General features: G+C 39.0%; 1 protein-coding gene across 1 annotated transcript; it reads right to left on the bottom strand.

The window, feature by feature from the left end:
* Positions 1–1019: 1019 nt before the first annotated feature.
* On the bottom strand, positions 1020–21101 carry GLYATL3 (glycine-N-acyltransferase-like 3). Its single transcript, XM_011960265.1, is given in 8 exon segments — positions 1020–1126; positions 1129–1433; positions 6465–6591; positions 10733–10859; positions 12559–12632; positions 12635–12659; positions 15767–15883; positions 21043–21101. Coding segments are annotated over 7 exon segments (843 nt in total). The 5' UTR covers positions 15845–15883; positions 21043–21101.
* Between the last annotated feature and the right edge of the window lie 1969 nt (positions 21102–23070).

A 23070-nucleotide genomic window follows, 5' to 3' on the forward strand; every position in this document is an offset into this window, starting at 1 on the left:
ATATAATCGTGACAAAGGCATTTCTTTTCTCTGGTCCTCAAAATTTTCACATGTAATCAGAGGGTTAAAGTGTATTATCTTATCAGAATTCTATGAGTATATACATATACATATAGAAGATATGAATATAATGTATATGTATGTGTATGAATATACGTTATACATTCATTGCATCCCCCCAAACACCCCTATATATGAATCTTAATTTTATATGGGAAAGTAGATTATAAATAAGAGAGCTGAAATAGATTATAGGTAAGGTCTAGTCCTATGCTGACAGCATTTGTTTATAGCATCAAAATGCCCATATTGTCATTCACCCAAGGCAAATAAGCAGTGGGAAGCTGTTCGAAATGCAAATTTTTGGGCCCTACCTCATAGAAGGAGAGACCTAGTGATGTGTGTTGCAACCTGCCCTCTGGGTGATTCTGATAAACACTAAAATGTAAGAACCACTACATTTGAACATTCCCAGGGCAGTGAACTATAGGCTAGAGTCCTAGGCAGAAGTAAAGAGCAAGTAATTAAAGGGAAAAAGGAGGTTACTCTACAGAGAACTTAGCGGTAGAGGTGTTAGGACAGAGGTTGCTGAGACAAAGCAGTGGGGACAGCGGAATATGAAGGCAGTAGGGAAGCGGTGTGGCTTTAAGAACACAGAGCAGAGGTCCAAGCAGCAATCATAAAGCAGTAGCCACATGGTCCCGTGTTGAATAATTTGTTCTCAGGCAGTAATTTCTCCTAGTACGCTAAAACTGCTGGCTTTAGAACCTATTCTCCTAAAGGAGGACAATCGTCCTCAGTCTTCAGCCACAGCTACACTTCACCCCCACAGCTATTTACTGGAGAAACCTGAGATACGAAGAATTAAGGCTTCTCAAGTGGATCCTGTATGTATTCTCCAGACCCCTTCCAACAACCCAAGCGTATCCTGATTCCCATTTTAACTCTCCCCTCGTTGGCAGCCAAGAGTATGTGTACGCTCCGGGAAAGTAAGAAAACCACTGCAGTTTTTCACTGGGCTAGAGATGAGGCAGGCCAGAGAAAGTCGCAGGGGTGAGAATAAGCCTGTGGAAGCGAGAAGGCAAGAACTCAGCATGGAGACTCTTCAGTAGGCTTATAGATGCCTGTTGTCATCCAGGACGTTCCCCTGAGAGGGGAATCCCCGGCTTTGCAACTTCCTAGCCAGCGTGAGGCTGTAACCTTTCCTGCGATGTTCTGGCAGGGTGTACCCATGGCATATGGTGGCAAACTGGTCTGTGATGGACCAGGAGACCGGGTTTCCCTTCTCATCCCAGACACACACACTAGGGAAGCAGGCGATGAGGTTGGTGATGTACCGGAGACATTGTTCATTGCCGCCCCTCGACCAAGTCCGGTTGAGTAGATCCGCTTCGGCAACACTCAGGTAGGTTAGTCGTGGGAAAGGCCCCTTGCTAGAACAGAATGACACAAGAAGAAATAGGACCTCAGAGTCACGTGGTTATACATAACTATTTTTCTTTTTTGAGACAGAGTCTTGCTCTGTCGCCCAGGCAGGAGTGCCGTGGTGCGATCTCGGCTCACTGCAACCTCTGCCTCCCGGGTTCAAGCAATTCTTGGGAGGCCTGCCTCAGCCTCCCAAGTAGCTGGGATTACAGGCGCCCACCACCATCCGGGCTAATTTTTGTATTTTTAGTAGAGACGGGATTTCACATTATTGGCCAGGCTGTTCTCGAACTCCTGACCTTGTGATTCACCCGTCTCAGCCTCTCAAAGAGCTGAGATTATAGGCATGAGCCACCATGCCCGACCTATTACTACTCTTTTCATATGGTTCAAACTGAGAAACTATCCCTGAAAAGGCACCTAAGATTTTCAGTGAGTTAGAATCCACTATTCCCGATTTACAAGCACCTTTCCGGGTTTCATTTCTGAGAAGACAAAACACTTATTACACCAAATTTAAGTCGTTGCTTCTAATTTTATGTTCACTTGCTTTTGCCTTCAGCACAGGTTAAGGAAAGTGTTTCTGTTGTTAAATGAATTAAATTTGGCCTGCAGTTCCCTCCATACCTTGAGTCCCCATGAGTTGAACTGCAACCTAACTTGACACAAAACCAACCTTAGGCGCATAACAAACAGCTGAGTTTGTTATACAAGCCAATCACAGGCAGGTAAGTGAGCAGACCATGCCCAAATATACAGATACCTAACTGTTGCCAATCAGAGGATTTATCTACTTTGCTTCTGTGTCTGGCGTATACAATCTCCCACTGGTGGGTGTAACTTTGAACTTCTGATTCTGAGTGCTGCCAGATTCATGAACTGTTCTTTGCTCAAATAAATGTTGCTAACTTTTTTTTTTTTTTTGAGAGCCTTGCTCTGTCTCCCAGGTTGGAGTGCAGTGGTGCAATCTCGGCTCACTGCAACTTCCACCTCCCCGGTTCAAGCGCTTCTCCTATCTCAACCTCCCCAATATGTGGGATTACAGGTGTGCCACCGCTCCTGGCTAATTTTTGTATTTTTAGTAGAGACAAGGTTTCACCATGTTGGCCAGGCTGGTCTCCAACTCCTGTACTCCAGTTGTCCACCATACTAGACCTCCCAAAGTGTTGAGGTTATTACAGGTGTGAGCCACTGCACCCAGACCAACGTTGCTAAATTTAATCTGTCTAAAGTTTTTCTTTTAACACTTTCTGTAAACAACAACAACAACAAAACCCCTCAGAATTGCTTTTATTTAGTCCTGACTCTGCTGAAGTCCTCTCTGAGGACTTGGTAAGTCCAGATTCTTGAAGCCCTAATCTTTTAATTAAAAAAAAAAAAAAAAAGTTTTAAAATAGAACTTCTGTGGTTATGCATCCATGGCCAAAAAAGAAATAAAATCTCTTAATTTGCCAAGCATATGTGCATGCTTTAGAAATGTTTGTTCTTTTTTTTTTTTTTTTTAAGATGGAGTCTCTCATTATTGCCCAGGCTGGAGTGCAGTGGCTTACTGCAACCTCTGCCCCCTGAGTTCAAGCGATTCTCCTGCTTCAGCCTCCCAAGTAGCTGGGATGACAGGCACGTGCCAACATGCCCAGCTACTTTTTGTATTTTTAGTAGAGACAGGGTTTTGCCATGTTGGCCAGGCTGGTCTCGAACTCCTGACCTCAAGGTGATCCACGTGCCTCAGCAAGTGCTGGGATTACGGGCGTGAGCCACTGCGCCTGGCCATATTTGTTCTTTCAAACTGTCTCCTAGGCCTGCTCTTTTCTAGGTTAAATTGTCCCAACCTTCAACTTTTCCATTGTCAGTATTTGTATACGCCACTAGCTTTCACTGTATTTGTTCTAATGTTATGAAAGTTTTTATTAATTTACTGTATAAAGCCCCTGATATTAAGATAAAGAAACAGAATTGCTGCAATTTCTAAAAACTGAAATGGATTACTTAGTTGAAAGCCTATGAGGCTGACAGTGCCTCAGAATTTGCTGTCAGTCTTAAAGCTATTAATATCATAAGACTACCCCAGTGACTGCTAAGAGACTGATGATGTTCTTGTCACCATTTTTATAAAGTAAAAATTTGTGTTTTCTTTTAATTAGTGGTGTGTAGTGTTGTTGCACATTTCAGGCATTTTATCAGCTATGGAACTGGGCCAGTCATCCATTGACTAAGCGGGGGAAAAAAATAGCTGGTTTAATGGAATTTGCAATTGAGTTTTTGAAAATGAACTTTAAAGCAAGGGCAAAGAAGCTTCAGGTAGAAATAATCACTGCAGATAAAAACATTGCTAAGGCAAGTGTTTCAGGAGTAGTTACGTTAGAGGCTGTGACGTTGTTTCCAAAGGAGCGGGTGTTCAAAATAGAGTTCACACAGTTGCGTAATGACTTAGGTGTTAAAGACAAATTGTTTGCATCAGTTTTGTGTGGGAAGTTCAGAAAAAAAAAAAAAAGACAGAATGTCTAACTGTATGCAAAAGAGATCAATTCAAGTTAAAATCCCATTTCAAAAGGCTTGACTGGACAGAGGAAAATTTTAAATAATACCTCAGGCATACAATAGTAAACAGATTATGAGATACTTCGAAGAACAAATAACCTGGTTTCTTCAACAGAAAAGTAATGCAAAAAATAAAGATGAAGGGGAACTTAGAAGTCAAAGGAAACTTCAGATGTATTAAAGAGTTCTATGTATGAACCTTGTTTAGATGTTGATTCGAAACAAACTTAAAAATACTATGACAATATCAGAAATATGAATACTGTTATTTTACTTTAAGGAAATATGTTAACAATATTTTAAGGGAATGTGCAGAAAAAACTAACATAGAAGGCTTGAGGCCATTGCCCTTAAAAAGGCCTAATTGCAAGATTGACCCTTGGTTGGTGTCTATGAACATGGATCTGGAAGGGGGCTACTATTTCCAGGACTCACATAAATGGCTCACTGTGATTAAATTGTGCAAACAGTGTGGGTTTTGCTGAACACTGCTTTTCTTCTGCGTGTCTGGGAAATCGGTCTGTGCTAGGCAGAGGATGCTGCCAATAAAAATCCTGGGCACTGAGTGTCTAATAATAAGTTTCCCTGGTAGACAACTTTTAGCAGAGCACGGTGGCTCAGGCCTGTAATCCCATCACTTGGGGAGTCCCTGACAGGAGGATTGCTTGAGGCCAGGAGTTTGAAACGTTTTACACATATCATTACAGGTCATTGTTTAGGGACTGAGCACATTCTGTGTGACTCCACTGAAAGAGAACTCTTGGAAGCTTGTGCCTGGTTTCCTCTGGACTTTACCCAGTGCTCCCTTTCCCTTTGTTGATTTTGCATTTTATCTTTTCATTGTAATCAATCATAGCCATGAGTATATTTGCTGAGTCCTGTGTGTCAACATAGTGAATCATAGAACCTGTGGGTGTTCTTGGGGACCTCGGACACAGGAGTAATATCAGTATAGTGGGTGTTTTTTTTAAGACTCATTTTTTAGAGTTACATATTAAAATTTTTAAGGATAATGTCTGGGACATTTCTTCAAAATAATCTAGGAAGTGGAAAGAATATATATTTGTATAAATTAAATAAAGTCAGCTACGTATGGGTGGGAGGTTGTTTATACTATCCTTTAAACTTTGACATGTGTTTGAAATTTTTGTAATTAAAGCTACAATAAAAGAAAATCCAGTTGCTTTCCTATGACTTAAAATGTACATTCTTCTTAAGGTTTAGTGCTATTTTGCTCAACAATTTCTTCAACATTCACTGTAGGAGTAAAGAAAATTAACATTCATTGAGGTGGGTGATTTTTAATTATCTTGCTTCAGTCTCTTGCAAAACAACATGTCAGGAAAATATTATAAGAATTTTTTTTAACATTAACTGGCTTGGTTTAATCAGTTTACGGTATATACATTTATCAAGACATCACATTGTACCCCATGAAAGTGTACAATTATTATTTGTTGATTTAAAATGATATTAATTTTAAAAAACACTTAAAGGAATGAATTCAGAAAAAACTGAGACTCAGGGCCGGCGCGGTGGCTCAAGCCTGTAATCCCAGCACTTTGGGAGGCCGAGACGGGCGGATCACGAGGTCAGGAGATCGAGACCATCCTGGCCAACACGGTGAAACCCCGTCTCTACTAAAAAAAAAAAAAAAAAATACAAAAACTAGCCGGGCGATGTGGCGGGCGCCTGTAGTCCCAGCTCCTCTGGAGGCTGAGGCAGGAGAATGGCGTAAACCCGGGAGGCGGAGCTTGCAGTGAGCTGAGATCCGTCCACTGCACTCCAGTCCGGGAGACAGAGCGAGACTCCGCCTCAAAAAAGAAAAAAAAAAAAAAAACTGAGACTCAGAAAGGTAATTAGTAAATGACAGAGCAGGGACTCCAAAAGAAGAATAAATGCAGATACAAACTAATCAATGTTTTGAAAGACTGTATCTGGAGTTGGACTTGGGATTCTTTCTTGGCTCCATAATTTACCTCTGTGTATTACTTCATCTCTGTTTAAAAAGGTGTGTGGGGGCGGGAGGGGCAATAATAATAGTCCTACTTTACAGGGTTGTGGAAAGAACTAATGGGATAACATATTTAAGACATGTAGTCCCTGGCATAGAAGAGGTCAACATAAGTCAGCTATATACCCCCATCCCTGAAACAGCAAAAACAATAACAACCTTGGACTCAGACAGTATAAATTATTTAGAATTATTTGAGGGACGAGGACACCAAGGAATACTTTTTCCATGGATACTATGAAAACACAGGAATTCTGAATTCATTTATAACTATGGACAAAGATACTGATTTGATTTTCAATGAAATGATGAGCAGTCAAGCACAGGAGAGAGGAGAAAAGTAAATACACACACACCCATTTATGCTCAATGGTTGAAATCCAAAGTGCCTAGATATTCCATAGTGATACTAAGTACTCCAGTTACTGCTACCTGTACTTCTATAGCAGTAAGTCCTGCCCCAAATGCAAAAACTTGGTTTACATACAGGAAACTGGTATCTGGCAGAGTTGAAACAGGAGAAAGATGAACAGCCTTGAAGGAAGTTAGCTTTACATTAAACTGCTTTGAATTGGCAACCGCTTTGGAAACATCATATAACTCACTCTGCAACCCTGTGTATAGAAAGACATGATTTAATATGTAGGCATTTTAGTTGAAAAAGCAGACAGTAAATTTGTTGCAGTAATTTTATACTGAGAATCATCAATACCAGCAGTTTGCCACCTTGTATTATCCTAACCAGTATATATTTACATCTAATTTATTACAGCTATTGTCTAAGATTCAAATTTTTGTAGGAGTTTCAAATTCCCCTGATGTAGCCCATTGGGACCACTCTTCACGATCTTCATCAAAACTTATGATGGGAATATCTCATGGGACTTTAGAATTCCTTGGGAGAATATTGATTCTTTGGACTCTCAGACTAACCTTAAGCTCCATGAAATAAAGGATGACATTTCAGAGCTCTAAAAGTCTATGAAGTATACAAGAGCTTAGATTTGTTGGACATGGCAAATCAACTTCAAAGACTCTCTTTCAGTCTGTTACACCTCGCCATTACAGAACGCAAGCTGTAAACTCAGTGTTGGTGAGATTTACCCTGAACTTACCTCACTCAGATTCCACTTGTCATAGTTATTTGATAAATCTTGATTCGGTAGGTGTTGCATATATATAAGGTGCTATGCTAGATGATGTTCATAGTGGTACACAAAAATGGTATGGTCTCTGTTCTTTATTTAGAAACAGGGTCTTGCTCTCTTGTCCAGGTTAGAGTGCAGTGGCATGATCATAGCTTACTATAACCATGAACTCCCAGGCTCAAATGATCCCCCTCCCTCAGCCTCCTGAGTGCATGCTACCGCTTGGCTGATTTATTTTTTAAGTTTTTGTTTTGTTTTTGTAGAGTTGGGGTCTCCGTATATGCCCAGGCTGGTCTCAAACTCCTGGCCTCAAGAGATCCTCCTGTCTTGGTCTCCCAAAGCGCTTGGATTACAGGCATAATCCACCATGCCTGGCCCTTCCTGGTCTTTGTTCTTAGAGAGCTTACAGTATGATTCCTTTCTCCACCTTTTCAAATCCCCGTCTACTCCATCCTTTCCAGTCTGTGTCCTGATGGACTGAATTCTCTGCAAACTGACTTTCCCTCTTCCCATGACTAATGGCTTATTTCCTCCCCTCTGGTAAGGTTCTTCAGTGTGGATCTGGGATTTCTTGAAGAATGCTTGAGTGGAAAGGCGTACTGAACACGGTGTTGTGTCTGAGCCTTGACTCCTCCCTCAGGGAGTTAAGCCTCAGAAAAGATAAGTAGGCTTTTGAGTTAATGTTATTAAAATTATAGATGCTGTGGTTAGTATCTCATATTATAACACTGAATTTCATCTAAGTAATTCAAAAGACTGAGAAAAAAGGAGGCAGTGCCTACTTTTTAAGTGTGTGTTCTTAAACACACTCTAGTTTAATTTTGGTCTCAAATTTTTTAATCTACAAGTTTTCCTTCAATCCCTACCTCCACTCTCTGATTCTTTCATTTTATTTGTTGAAAAAACCCAGGCATTTACTGTGCGGTTTTCACAATCTTGGATTTTGTTGATTACCTCTTCATGGTGTTCTTGATCATGTCCTTTTGTCTTCTTTACAAGTTACGACTTTTAACAAATGATTTTCTCCTTTCCCACAAGTGAAAGGAACTTCCACATCTTGCTTTGCCTCTTTCTACCTACCTTCTTATGAGAAGAGCGGCTAAGTGGATAAGCCACAATTCAGGACATTTATTAGACTACTTACCAATAAGCAGGCTTCTGAAACTCTCACGTTAGTACACATGTAGACAATCTTTTTCACGTCAGTGCAAGGTTAGCTCACTAATCAGTAGTGAGCGGAAGAGCCTGGCCTGTGTGGGTAGCTGTATACTTTTTCACTTCCTGCCTTCATATGGCAAACTAAAGGGGTTTAGCTACTCTGGGTAGCTTGTTGGGTTAAACATGATTTAATATTGTTCATTAATGGCTCTCAGATTAAAAATGACAAAGGCATTCCTATGCAGGATGTGTCATTCCTCTGGACATCAAGTCCTGAAGCAGCTCCACCACCTAATGCTTGATCCACCCAGTAGCCAAACTAGTATCTATGACTGGAGCCTGCACTGTGGCAAATGTTGATCATGTATATGGCCAGTAGGTAGGCTTTGGAATTGTGTTATGGAAACAGGATTTATGACCTTTTTGGGTACTCTAATTAAGAATAGTAAACATGGGCCAGGCGCGGTGGCTCAAGCCTGTAATCCCAGCACTTTGGGAGGCCGAGACGGGCGGATCATGAGGTCAGGAGATCGAGACCATCCTGGCTAACATGGTGAAACCCCGTCTCTACTAAAAAAAAAAAAATACAAAAAACTAGCCGGGCGAGGTGGTGGGCGCCTGTAGTCCCAGCTACTCGGGAGGCTGAGGCAGGAGAATGGCGTGAACCCGGGAGGCGGAGCTTGCAGTGAGCTGAGATCCGGCCAATGCACTCCAGCCCGGGCGACAGAGCGAGACTCCGTCTCAAAAAAAAAAAAAAAAAAAAAATAGTAAACATACCAATGACTTCTTGGAAAGTATTCAATATTCCAAGAACATTACAGCTATTACCATGGAAGTCTGTAGTCAAAACACCACAGGAGAAGCCAAGGGTAATGTCCCGGCGACTTACATGCTAAATGAGGGACCTTTACTACTCCGGCTATATTAGGTGATGCTAATTCACATTTGTCCCCACCAAACCTTCAGAAAGAATGATTGAGTCAATTTAGATGACTATAAGTTAGTCACAACTATCAGCTCAGCCTTCTGAAAAGGATATTGGAAATTATATACCTTTTTTCTATATAATGATGGATTGAGGTGATTTAGTGATAATAGGCCTGTAGCACCAAGATCCATCCAATTACTACCATGATTTTTCACACCAATGAGGACATTTATTCATTTTTATGTTAAAGTAATAGTGGTCAGAACATTTTTTTCTAAATTGGCTATGGAAGTGATAGAATCATGTCTCTTTTCTAACCAGCGCAACTGGGGCGAATCTGTAAAGGTGAGAGATAGTTTAGAGTTTCCTGCGTAAGGTCTTTTTGTACATTTATGAATAAATTTTGTACGACATCTGATGTCTTTGGGTTATGATCATGTGTTAGTCTTTATTTGTAAATTTTCCAGGTGGATAGAAGCTTTTCCTTATTGGAGGGCCTCAGCTTTCTATAGGTGAAAAAAAATTACTAGACTTTATATTTCCAATATGAGGTTCCCTACTTTCCTGTTAAATGATCAAGGCACTCATTTCACTGGAACAATCATAAACAACAACTTTATTGCCTGTGCCAACACCTAATCATTATGAAAAGTTGGATCAGTAAGTGTACACTGAAGCGGAAACTATTCATCTAAACTATCAGAAACCCTTAATCTTCTTCTCTCCTGGCATGAAGTTCTGCCCCAAGCCCTGATGGCCATGCCATTATCTCCTCACAGCTCATATAAACTCTTTCTGTATAAAATCACTTTAGCAGCTTAGTCAATAGGACGAGACGCTGTCTCAACAAAAACAAACAAAAAAGGGCCCTGTGTGGTGGTGCCACCTGTAGTCCTGGCTACTCAGGAAGCTGAGGAGACAGGATCCTTGAGCCCAGGAGTTCAAGGCTGCAGTGAGCTATGATCATACCACTGCATCCAGCCTGGGTTGCAGAGCAAGACCTTGACTCAGAAAAAAAAAACAAAAAAAAACAAAACACAGTCCTCTGAGGGCATTTTATGCAGATCAATTGATTATTTCTTTCCAGAATCATCTGCTTCAGAAAAAACAGAAGGCCTACCTATTGGCTAAGACCTAAATTATAGTTATTTTAAAAGGTGTGATAGCAAAGGATTAAAACCAATAAGGAAAAATATTCTCTGATTCTCACTGATATCCATCCATATTACAGTAATAGTAGAAAAAATATGTCACCTAAGAACAGCTCCATTTGGGGTAAAAAATGGTCTCTTTTTACCCCAAAGGCCATGCATGCCTCATTAGAAGTGACAAATAAGTGTTCTTACAACACTATAATATAGAAATGGTAAATGCATAAAATGGATGTGTATGTATTTATACATATATGTGTATATACATAATCTACGTATTTTCATATATATGAAATATCTGTATCTATCTGGATATATGCTAAGGAGGAAAAAAATGACTGCATAATATAAGTCTTGCACTTGACCTCACCTTGTATTTGAAAAACTTGGTTCCAGTTAAAAATATCACATTCTTCCAATAGCTGTCGATAAGCTCTGACATCCTTGTAGAACACAGCATAGGCATTAGTATCATGATCAAGGTTATCTGTCTCAGCCTAGGACGGAAGACATAATTACAGAAACATAAACCTATTATATGGATAATCCAAATCTTAGGTAGATTAGATACCATTAGCTGGACATGTCTAGCTAATTTTTATAGCTGGCTAACAAAATTAGCCCCCTATAAAACAATAGCTAAATGGGAATGGGGCTAATGAGGGAAAAATGAAATTTTGTAGCTTTTGCTTGATTCTTTCTTCTGGAATTAGGAAAAAGTTTTTCTTTTTCTTTCTTTCTTTTTTTTTTTGAGACGGTGTCTTGCTCTGTTGCAAGTCTGAAGTGCAGTGGCATGATCTCAGCTCACTACAATCTCTGCCTCCCCGGTTCAAGCAATTCTCCTGCTTCAGCCTCCTGAGTACCTGGGATTACAGGCGCACACCACCACACCCAGCTATTTTTTTGTATTTTTAGTAGAGACAGGGTTTCACCGTGTTGGCCAGGATGGTCTTGATTTGCTGCCCTCATGATTCGCCGGCCTCAGCCTCCCAAAGTGTTGGGATTACAGGCATAAGCCACCGCACCCGGCCAATTTTTTCTTGACTCTTTCTTCTGGGATTAGGAAAGGTTTTGTTTTGTTTAAAAATTTTAAAAATTATTTTTTATTTTTTAGCAGCAGTCTTACTTTGTTGCTCAGGGTGGAGTGCAGTGGTGAAATCATAGCTGACTGTAGCCTCGGACTCCTGGGCTCAAGCAATCCCCCTGCCTCAGCCTCTCAAGTAGGTGAGACTACAGGCACGAGCCACCACATCTGGCTAGGAAGGTTTTAAGACATCTATTTCACATTTTTCTAGGATTTTGTTCATTTATAAAAATAAAGAGGGTATATAACTCAGTGGATTTACCTCCAAGAATTACGGCTCTCAGAATCTTCCTAATGTGGTCAGGACGGTACCTCTTTGGCCATATGAGCTTCTCCTTGGTCTCAGGAGCAGAATGGGACAGATGTTGTCTTCAGTCTTCTTCCAAATACCCACATGACCAAAGTCACCAGTCATAAGCAACCATTCACCCAGGGAAAAAGCTAGTATCTGTAAGTCAACCATTTGTGCTTCATCCTTCTAGAGATCATGAAACACTAAGGAACTACTTTATTGAACATGTTTGGACTAGAGGTTTTTAAAGTTCCTGACACTCTGAAGCCAGTCAAATTAGAAATTAATGCTGAGGCTGGGCACAGTGGCAGTTCACGCCTGTAATCCCAGCACTTTGGGAGCTGGAGGCAGACGGATCACCTGAGGTCAGGAGTTCGAGATCAGCCTGGCCAACATGGTGAAATCCCATCTCTACTAAAGTGTCTACTAAAAATACAAAAATTAGCCAGGCATGGTGGTGGGTACCTATAATCCCAACTACTCAGGAGGTGGAGGCAGGAGAATCGGTTGAACCTGGGAAGTGGAGATTGCAGTGAGCTGAGATCACACCACTGCACTCCAGTCTGGGTGACAGAATGAGACTCTGAGAAAGAAAAGGAAAAGAAAAGAAAGTTGGAGAAAGAAAGGGAAAGAAAGAGAAAGAAAGAAAGGAGTGAGAGAGGGAAGGAAGGAAGCAAGGGAAAGAAAGAAAAGAAATGAATGGTGAAACAGGTAGTGTTATAAGCTAACGTATATGGCTACTATGGTTATAAAATACCATTACCTATTTTTTCTCTCCAATTCTTATTATTTTTAAATTTTTTACCTTTCAGAACTGTACCTCTCTTTGTCGTCGGGTGATAACAGCTTTGAAATCCGGCCATGAATCCAACACCACTTCCTTTTGAAAGGGCGATTTATATTCATCACCGCTCCATAAACCTGAGTCAGATAACCCAGAGAGACAAGCCAATCATACTACTAGCTGTTTCAGTCACATATTATCTTCTTTACCTCTTGTTCTACTGTGTAATCATGTCCATGAGAGGGGAAATTGTAAACATATATGCATACATTCAGACATATCATAGACACACATTAATTTTTCTGTTGCTATTTTATCAGTGCACATGAAAACTGGTAAAAGGTCTATGAAATCCTATAAAAACTCTTTCCAAACCTAGTTTTTTATAGGATAGCGGTGAGAGGTACCAAATTCATAGGCTTACTTGGTGGGTACTTGGCACATAGGTCAGCAGTATATACTTGCTGAATGAATCAGGATAACATATGCACTTAGGGTTCATGCATATTTAAAAATTTCTGCAAATAATTTTGATGCTCAGCTGCTTTTCAAGCCCACTATGGTATTTGAAAATAACCTGTGAAATGCAACTCTTTCTTCAACCCTAAATTACAATTAGACATCATTAGAGGGTGACACCAACTCAAATTAAAACAAACAAACAAAACTGCACTTTAGATTTGATGGAGCAAGGCTCTATAAGCATTCCTTGAGGGCTATAATGATGTCTCATTCATTATTATGTCCATGGAGCCTGACATAGATGATTGAATGTTTGGTGACTCAACCAAAGTAGAATAATATTAGAATTCTTTCTGTGGCCTTTCACATTTTCTCTTCTCTTTCTTTAAAGTTTACCCTTCTTTTATTATTATTATTATTTTGTGACAGTGTCTCACTCTGTCATCCAGGCTGGAGTGTTATGGGGCAATCACAGATCACTGCAGCCTTGAACTCCTCAGTCTCGCTCTGTCACCCAGGCTGGGGTGCAGTGGCGCGATCTCTGCTCATTGCAACCTCTGCCTCCTGGGTTCAAACGATTCTCCCACCCCAGCCTCCTAAGTAGCTGAGATTAAGGCAAGCACCACCACACCTGGATAATTAAAAAAATTTTTTTTTGTAGAGATGGGGTCTCATGTTGCCCAGGCTGGTCTCAAATTCCTGGGTTCAAGTGATCCTCCCACCTTGGCCTTCCAAAGTATTGAAATTACAGGCATGAGCCACCATACACAGCCACATATTTTTCTGTACTAAGAAAGATGACTGTCCTACAAAACAGCTTTCATATGTCACATGTATGCTTGTAGAGGTTAGATAAAGTTGTGGTGGTAACAAGGACTGCTGAACTATGGGAATCCTTCTTACCACCATTCATGTTCATCAATAGTGAAATGAATAAATACATTGTGGCACATTGGTACTATAGATTACAAAACAGCAATGAAATTAATCTCACAAACATAATGTTGAGCAAAATAAGTTAGATATGAAAAAGATACTGTGTGATCCAATTTATGTTACATTCAAAACAGGCAAAACTAAATTATGGCTTTGGAAGTCAGGGTAGTGGTCACTTTTAGGGAGCAGGGAGAGGTAGTGGTTGGAAAGAGGCATTGCCGGTGGGAAGGAGTGACGTAAAAAGTAATTTTCTTTCTCTGTAGTAGTGGATGTTATGTAGGCATTTGCTTTATGAAAATTCATTGAGCTACATAATTAAATTATGTGCACTTTGTAGCTAGCGTGTGTTAGATTTCAATGGACTTTATTTTGCTTGGTTTTGTTTATAAGGACATTGGAACCTATTACCTCCCTTATCACTTTTTTGTTTAATTAAGAAAAAAAAACTTTTATAAAGAAGTGGTACTTTGCTGGCCTTGAACTCCTGGGCTCAAATGAACCTACTGTCTCTGCTTTCCGAATAGCTGGGACTACAAACTTGCTGCCACACCTGAGCTTATCACTATTTTAATCTTAATCACTCATTTTCTTCAATGCCTAGAGTTGTACAACTTTCTTCCATACTCCCCATTCTGGACCTCGTTCACATATCCTCATAGAGGGAGTCTTTCCAAATTGGGTTCGGCTTATATTATTGTGTAACATGGATCACCCTTAGTGAAAATTCAAGATCTAAAGTAACCTGTAAGGATCTGACTTGTTCTGTTAATCTTTAAATTCTGTGGCTGCTCATCTTGCATATACAGAGTAATGTTTATTAATATAGTTTCACATGAAGAAACTGTACATTCTTACTCAAGAATGTAACCTAAATATGGTTGGAGTGCTCAGCATGTTAAAAGGGAAAACCCTTTCAATATTCAGATTCGGAAAGAAAAAACGTAACTTTTTTAGCCAAATGATTCCAAATTATTATTCACATTTTCATTACTGCATACAGTTTAAGCATGATCAATAAGGCAAGATGGCCAGATTTAATTCACACAGTATAGTGCATTAGAGGACTCCTAGATCACTTTTGTTCAAATTTTAATGTACATAAGGATTATACAGGGTCTTTGGTAAAAATGCAAGTCTCTGTCTTCACAAATTCTTATTTGTTATGTCTCTCCTGGGTGATTTGCATGCCACTCACATTTGAAAACCAGGCATAGTGCAGTCTTCTTGCTCAAGAAATTCAGCTCTTAAAGGCAATTTCACTGCATTTATAACAACATCTAAACCTCAGTTCTATTATTTTAACTAGATTATGTTCCTAACTGCAATGCCACCTAGTCTATACCCTTCTGCTATTTAAAATACTTTATAACTCAAATTTATTTAGAAATAATCTAGAAATCACCTAAATTTCCTTAGGAGTCATCCAAGTGACTATGAAAAGTGTAGTTTCCAGGGAGTGAGAGGCAAGGGGAGGGAGCGCATTAGGATAAATACCTAATGCATGCAGGGCTTAAAACCTAGAAGATGGATTGATAGGTGCAGCAAACCACCATGGCACATGTATATCTATGTAACAAACCTGCACATTCAGCACATGCATCCCAGAACTTAATGTTAAAAAAAAAAAAAAAAAAAAGAAAGAAAGAAAAGAAAAGTGTAATTCCCTGGGCCTTATCCACAGTCTATTCAGTCTGTCTCTAGCAGGAGGGAGCTAGAAGCTGTAGGTGTAACAAGCGCTCCTAGAGAGTCTTATCATCAGAAAAAAAGGAAAATAGCCACAAGTTTGACGTTATTTTACAGATTAACACAATAAAGAAATAAAATAAAATTGGTAATTTTATGGTACCTTGAGTGATTCAGGAAAGCAGCTCTTCAACATTTTCTCCAGAATCAGTAATTTGGTAGAACAGTTTAGCACCAACATCTTTCCCAGAGCTCTTGCAACTCCACACCTAATTAGAAACTTGTAGGTAGGCATTTAATTTTTGCCTGTTAATATCTGGATCTATTTAAGAGTGTTCTTGTAATTCTATTTTCATTGGGTATAATTCTGACTGCCATTGCTCCCTCTAAAGAGGGAAAAAGGAAGATGGGGAGGCACTGGGATGGGTAAACCGGAGAATACATAGGAAGTGTTAATGACCTAATCCCGAACAGATGTGAGTATCTAGCCTGGGTTAAATCTATTATATACATTGATTGTACTCTAAACTCTGTCTTCAGAGCATGTATAACAGTTGTAATTTTACATTTATTTGTGTTTTATTTGCTCTAAATCCATCCCGAGTAACCTATAAGCTGTATGAAGTTAGGACCGATGCCTTATTCGTTTTCCACTGTATCCACAGCACCTGCCAAAGGGCCTGGCACACAGTAGGGACATTCTAAATAGTTGTTGAATGGAAACTATGAAGCTCAGGGTAAGAACCTCGAGCTAAGTTGGAAAACGTCTTTTTCACAATGTGGGGCAAAGACTAGAGAAAGACTTGAGTGGGTTGGGTCGTTATGAGGAACAACTGGAGAGAAATACCTAGATTGAAGATGAAGAATCAGAAGTGATCAAAGGCCAAGACTCATTTTAGCCTGATAAAATTAAAGAAAGAAGAACGGCCTAAATATAATGTATGCAAAGTCATCTGTTCTCATGCAATTACTTTTTTTTTTTTTTTTTTAGATTTGGGGGCTTCACCTCCCCTGCTTTGTTCCCAGCAAAACTTTTTCCGGCATCATTCCAATCAGGGATGCACTGAATTAAAGAAAAAAAATATTTCCTATGTTCAATGTAGTGGAGCTTATCAACTTACATGTGGCAGACAGGCACTAGGATGGCAAAGAGAACTCAGCTAGACAGGAGAACGTGGTGCCTCTGGGGTTGTGGTGGAGAGCTGGGATCATTCCTTTACAACATGTTTTCCAGGTAGAGAAAATTCTACTCAATTTCCCTATGTGGCATACCCCTGTGATTACAAGATACCCTGAATATTCAATTGTAATCTACCTAAAATCTGCTGTAAAATTCTATCATGAGGTTTATATGAGCCTGAACTTCTGGAAAGCATATGATCAAGCCCTGTGGGCTCTAGTTCACTGAGTGGTACACTTAAGGTGTCTGTGCTCTCTGCAGGAGTCAGAAGAGATTGCAGGGGCCAGGGCAGCACCCGAACATCAAGAGGCTTTTGAATCCCAGTCTGGACCAATATTAGAAACTTTGAAAAGATCTAGTTTCCATACTTCAGGATGGCAAAGAAAGAAGTAGAGCCATCATCTCTTCACTTTTTCATCTGCTTAACTTTTCATTCATTTGCGTCATCTCTAAATACAGTTTTTAACTTTGTAATAGGTACTTATTTGAAATACATTTGTTTATTATAATTCAATATATCCTGATAGAAAACGAAACAAAATTATTTCAAAGGGCAGTGGAACATGAACCTCTTAATTAGGTTTGATGTCTAGAGATCTTTTTATGCCTGAATACTTATCAAAGTAGCTAATGAAAAGAGTAGGAATTAGAATATTTGTTGATAATTTGCTCCTTTATTACCTGATTTGTTCCCTGAAGGATCTAAAGCCATTTATGAAAATACGTAGGCCGGGCGCGGTGGCTCATGCCTGTAATCTCAGTACTTTGGGAGGCCAAGGTGGGCAGATCACTTGAGGCCAGGAGTTCGAGACCAGTCTGACCAACATGGAGAAACCCTGTCTCTACTAAAAATACAAAATTAGCCGGGCTTGGTGGCACTTGCCTGTAGTTCCAGCTACTAGGGAGGCTGAGGCAGGATAATTGTTTGAACCTGGGAGGCGGAGGTTGCTAGGTTGTGGTGAGCCAAGATCCCGCCATTGCACTACAGCCTGGGCAACAAGAGCAAAACTCTGTAAAAAGAAAGAAGAAAGAGAGAGAGACAGAGAGAAAGAGAGAGAGAGAGAAGAAGGAAGATATGTAAAATATATCAAGAAAAATAATTAAACTAAAATTTGGCAAAGGAGAAATAGAGAGATAAAGTAATATGGAGTCAAAAGTGAGGTTAATATGCAAAGTATGGAGCATGGAACATAATCCTGTGTATACAATTGATCATCCTTAATCATGAATTTCACATTTGAAAATTTACCTGCTCACTAATATTTGTAATTCTCAATTCAATACTTGTGGCACTTTTACAGTCATTTGCAGTCATGCATAGAGCAACAAAAAGAGCTGGGTTTCCTAACTCACATGTTTCCAGCTAAGGCTGAACAGAGTGCTCTGTCTTCTTGTTTGTTCTCATACTGTAAACAAGTGCCCTTTTCATGGTCTGTTTAGTGCTAAGTTTTTCAAGTTTTTGTGCTTTGTGTTGATTTTGCTGTTTAAAAATGGATGAAAAGCATAGCACGTTTTGGCTGTATTGGTGTTTCTAAGTGCAAAAAGGCTGTGATGTGAATAATGGAGGAAATACATGTGTTGGGTAAGTTTCGTTTGGACATAAGTTACAATGCTTTTGAATCAACAATATATATTGTGTCTTTCAACAAAAACACATATAAAACAAGGTTACTACTGATCTGCTGATGAAAATACCGTAACCAGAGGCTGACAGGAACCTAGCTGTATTTCTACTTGGAACAATGTTTCAGTATTGACTAAGTCAGTGTCTGGTATCATTTTATTGAAAATAACTACCACAATGAGAATCAATTGTACTTGCAGCAGGTGAGAGGCCACTTTTGACACTAAACTTTCTTACATAAAGTGAAACAAATATGATTAGTTTCATGATGCAGTTTGCCCAGAAAATTATCCTCCTTACACTCTTTCCTCTAACATTTACTTGTTTTTTCACTTATGCCATCTCTAAAGTCCAATACTCTAGCTTATTATTTATTGTTTATTTATTATTATTATTTCTTTTGATACAGTCTTGCTCTGTTGCCCAGGCTGGAGTGCAGTGGCATGATCTTGGCTTACTGCAACCTCCACCTCCCAGGTTCAAGTGATTCTCCTGTCTCAGCCTCCTGAGTAGCTGGGATTACAAGCACACACCTGTAGGGAGACACCCTGAAACTACTGCTACGGAATAAAATATGAAATGCTCCTGATTATTGTAAATACAAAATTGCATGCAGGATTGTGTAAAGACAATGCTAGGTCGGACTGCCAGAATGAGCCAACAGCGCGTGATGTGCTTCTCCCTGCAGAGAGCCTGTGAATGGACGTGCAGTCAGGGAGGTTTCACATCACCAAGATTCCTATCCCAGAAAAGCAGATGCTCATAGCTCTGAGAATGGAATGTGACCCTTGTGGAGAGCCTATAAATGGATGCATGAGGGGCCCCTGTCCATATGGATAAGATAGGGCTATAAACACCCTCATCTTGCCACGGCTCTTCTAGGCCTCTTTAGGGTTAAAGCATACTCCCTTCTGAGGATTTCTGGTCTAACCAGTTGTCTAGCTTCACATCATGTTTCTGTGGATTGTTTGTAACCAGCTTTTGCTGCAACTGTTACTGCTGATTAATATCTTGTTAATCATAGATTATGGAAAGACTGCGTTTCTGTTTTAAGGCTCTGTTAGAAATGACTGATGCACACATTATTTTGTAAATTCTTATCTCCGTATACTGTAAATTGCATACAGATGTTATGTTAAAGAATTACTTCATCCCCATGTGACCATCTCACCTCATAATCAAATGACCCTAAATCCCTCATAACCTACCTCCGCCCTCACTAAATTTAATAATAAATGCTGGTATATTCAGTGCATTGGCGCCACTGGGGGACCAGAAGGCAGTGACCCCCACTGGACCCAGCTTTCACTATCTTGTGTTTGTCTGTTATTCCTCGACCTGCTGATCTGCCTGGGAACAAAGAGAGAGCTCCGTTGCATTGCAGGCTGCTGGCCAGATCCTGCAATACACACCACCATGCCTGGCTAGTTTTTTTATATTTTTAGTAGAGATGGGGGTTTCACCATGTTGGCCAGGCTGATCTCGAACTCCTGACCTCATGTGATCCACCCGCCTTGGCCTCCCAAAGTGCTGGGATTAACAGGCGTGAGCCACCCCGCCCAGCTTCTAATTTCTTAGTAGTATAAACCTCTCCTTAATCAGGCTCTAACCTACCCTTCTAGACTATACTCTTGCAACTCACAAATGACTCAGGGTGACAAACTAAAATCAGAGACATTCCCCCATGGGTTCATGCAGAGAGGACACTACAATTAATCTACATTTGACAATACCCTTTCAGTAAACAGTGATTCATTTCATAAGGCTCTTTCTTTAATAGAATTTTTTTTAATGCCACAAAATAGAGCAGAAATTCTCATTGATGCAGAAAATATTTTCTACACATTTTTGTAACATGTTAGAGAGTGATAATGATGATAAATTCTGAAGGCTACAAGAGCAGAATGTCATATCCTTACCACTCGATTACTACCGTCCACAATCAGTATGTTCTGGAATTGGAAAGTAAAGGTTAGTGACTCCTTTAACCAAATTATAGCCAATAGACTCACTGTTTGAAAGTATTTGTCAAGAAAAATAATTATGCTCATATAAGTTTTAGAAACTGAAGTTTCTTTGAGGGCATTTGAGTGTTTATAAGCACAGAGCAAGCATCTAAAATATTTTGTTGATTAATATTTATCATAACAATGAAAGCATGAAACTCTCCTGGGAGACTTTTAAGTCTTATAAACAATAAAACATAAGATCTCTGTTTTTATAATGTAATACACTATTTACAGTACAATGGTGGGCATTTGTTAAAGAGGAAATACTTTTTTTTTGCACTTGCAATCCTATGCTAATAATTATTTTTGATATGTTAGGATTTTTGTTCAGAAAGGTTGTTCTAGTTGTATCCATATCACAATGCAAACAAATTTATACTTTAATGCTTATTGTCCTCACATCAAAATTTAAGAGTAAAAATTTTCCTCACATCAAAATTTAAGAGTTTAAAAAACCCCAAACAAAAACACACCGAGAAACAAAACAAAATATATCTTTCCTTGAAACCTAATTGCAATGTATTCTTTCTGTGTAAGGTTAGATTTCATCTCTTTATTTTTCCCATCCCTTTCTGCAATTATAAGCTATGACTTAAAATGTATTATATTATTGAATAAATGCTTACCTGCTGGGAGTTCAGTCCAAAACTGAGGGTTTTCGGCTGTGTATCAGTCCAGTAGCTCCTTTTATATCAATGGTAAGTTTATTCTTCAAGGCTACCTCCCTAATTAGCCCTTAGTGGAAACAGGAGGGAGAGGAAAAAAAAAAAAAAAAAAAAGTGCCTACACCTGTAGAGGGGGAGGAGTTTGTGATGTTGGTCAGGTGAAAATCATCTCACATACAGCACAGGCATTTCCACTCCATCCCTTCCTTTTTATCACATTTTGCCTCATGGTGTAAAAGCCAAAGAATACTAATCTTGATTTAGAGGTAGGTATTTTCTAGACATAAAACCTGTCTATTAATCAGTATCTCATGAACGAGAATAAAAAGAAAAGGAACCCAGTCGAATGGTAGTATGATAAGAAAATAATATAAAGGTATTGACCCCTTAGTTATTTCTTATATATTCTGAAGAAAATGATTTTGCTGCTCTAAACTTACAAGGCTGAAAGGGGGTAATCTCTACAGAGGATACATAAGAACATGAGAGTAATTTAAAGAATTTTAATTACTTCAGCCTATTCTTTTAAATGAAAAGTCATTCAGAGTTTACCCACTTCTTTCAAAAGACTGAAATTTCAACAACCATGTAAGTATTTACTTGGACATCTCAGCACTCAGTACCTGAATCTTAAAATAATATGCAACACAAATGTCTCAATGACATATGCAGAGTGCTTCAGTTTGAATGTGGTCACATGGGAGGATTCTGTTTACCATCTTTATGTCTCATAAAATGGGAAGTTAGGGCATTCTTCACTAAAGGGCACTGAGCTTTGTAATACAATGGGCAGCTAGTAGTTAACAACGAGTGGAGAAATTGTATTAGGTGTCAATTACTGAATGTCAAAATAAGAGCTTTTGATCTTGCTGTATATATTGATAACTTCTTTCTTAAAAGATGTTACTGAGAACAAAGTATACCTACTTTTGGCCCTAAGGAGCCTATATAAATATAGTTTTCTAAATATTAACTGAGTAAAATAGAGTTTTTAAAAGTTAAGCTAAGGCTTTTATTTGCAAAACAGAAACTCCTTTAGATAGTAAGTGCAATATCCTAGGGGAAACTTTAAAAAATTTGAGGTCTGGTTATTTATAAACTCTGAGACATGTAAAAGTCTCCCCAAATTTAGATTACATCTTGTTTCCAAGTGCATTTAAAACAGAAATTTGAGCTCTTTGTTCTTTATAAAACATCAGAACTAATTGGAACTAACTTTTGCCTGAATAAATAAATAATAAGGCAAAACATTACTTTTCCAGGAAAGTATGGATGAAGGTAATTAAATCTGAGATATTTATATGTATCAGGCTAAGGCAAACTTTTAATTCTGAGATTAAAGGAAAAGGGAGGAAAAAAGGAGATTCCCACTGTAAGATTAATTTAAAGAAATGTCTTCTGAAGACCCAGGTGAACAAATCCGCAATACCTATCATCACTCTACTCAGAAAAATACATCAGATTGTACTTTGCTGTAATAGGGGTTATTCATTAGATTCAGTAGCCCCTTCTACTTGTAGTTTATCAGAAGACTCCTAAGAAGAGGTTCAGTTATTTTTTCACTTCCTTGTTCTATCATTTACTATCTGTGTGATCTTAAGTGATTTAGCCTCCCTGTGCCACAGTTTCTTCACCTGAAGGATGGAGGTAATAATGAATGTTAAGAGGTTTAATTCCCATAGGGTTGTCATTTAGATTAAACATTGGCATAAATATATGTATATATGTAATGGGATTAGACTAGTACCTGGCATGTAGCAAGCACTCAATAAATGTCAGCCATTGTTCTCATTGTTATTACTGTCTTATATCCCTGTTGTACTATTTGAAAACTTAAAGTAATTTTAAGGACCCCTCTAGGGGGTAGAAATGGGTCAAAATTGGCTAAGGCACATTTATTTCTATTAGTTTAAAAATGAAAAACTTCATTTTTAAAATGTGCTCTATTGTAGTTCTATTGAATTTAGAAAATGTCACTCTTTTATCTTC

This window comes from Colobus angolensis, unplaced genomic scaffold (genome assembly GCF_000951035.1).
Source record: "Colobus angolensis palliatus isolate OR3802 unplaced genomic scaffold, Cang.pa_1.0 Scaffold51, whole genome shotgun sequence".
In the NCBI taxonomy this organism is placed as follows: Eukaryota; Metazoa; Chordata; class Mammalia; order Primates; family Cercopithecidae; genus Colobus; species Colobus angolensis.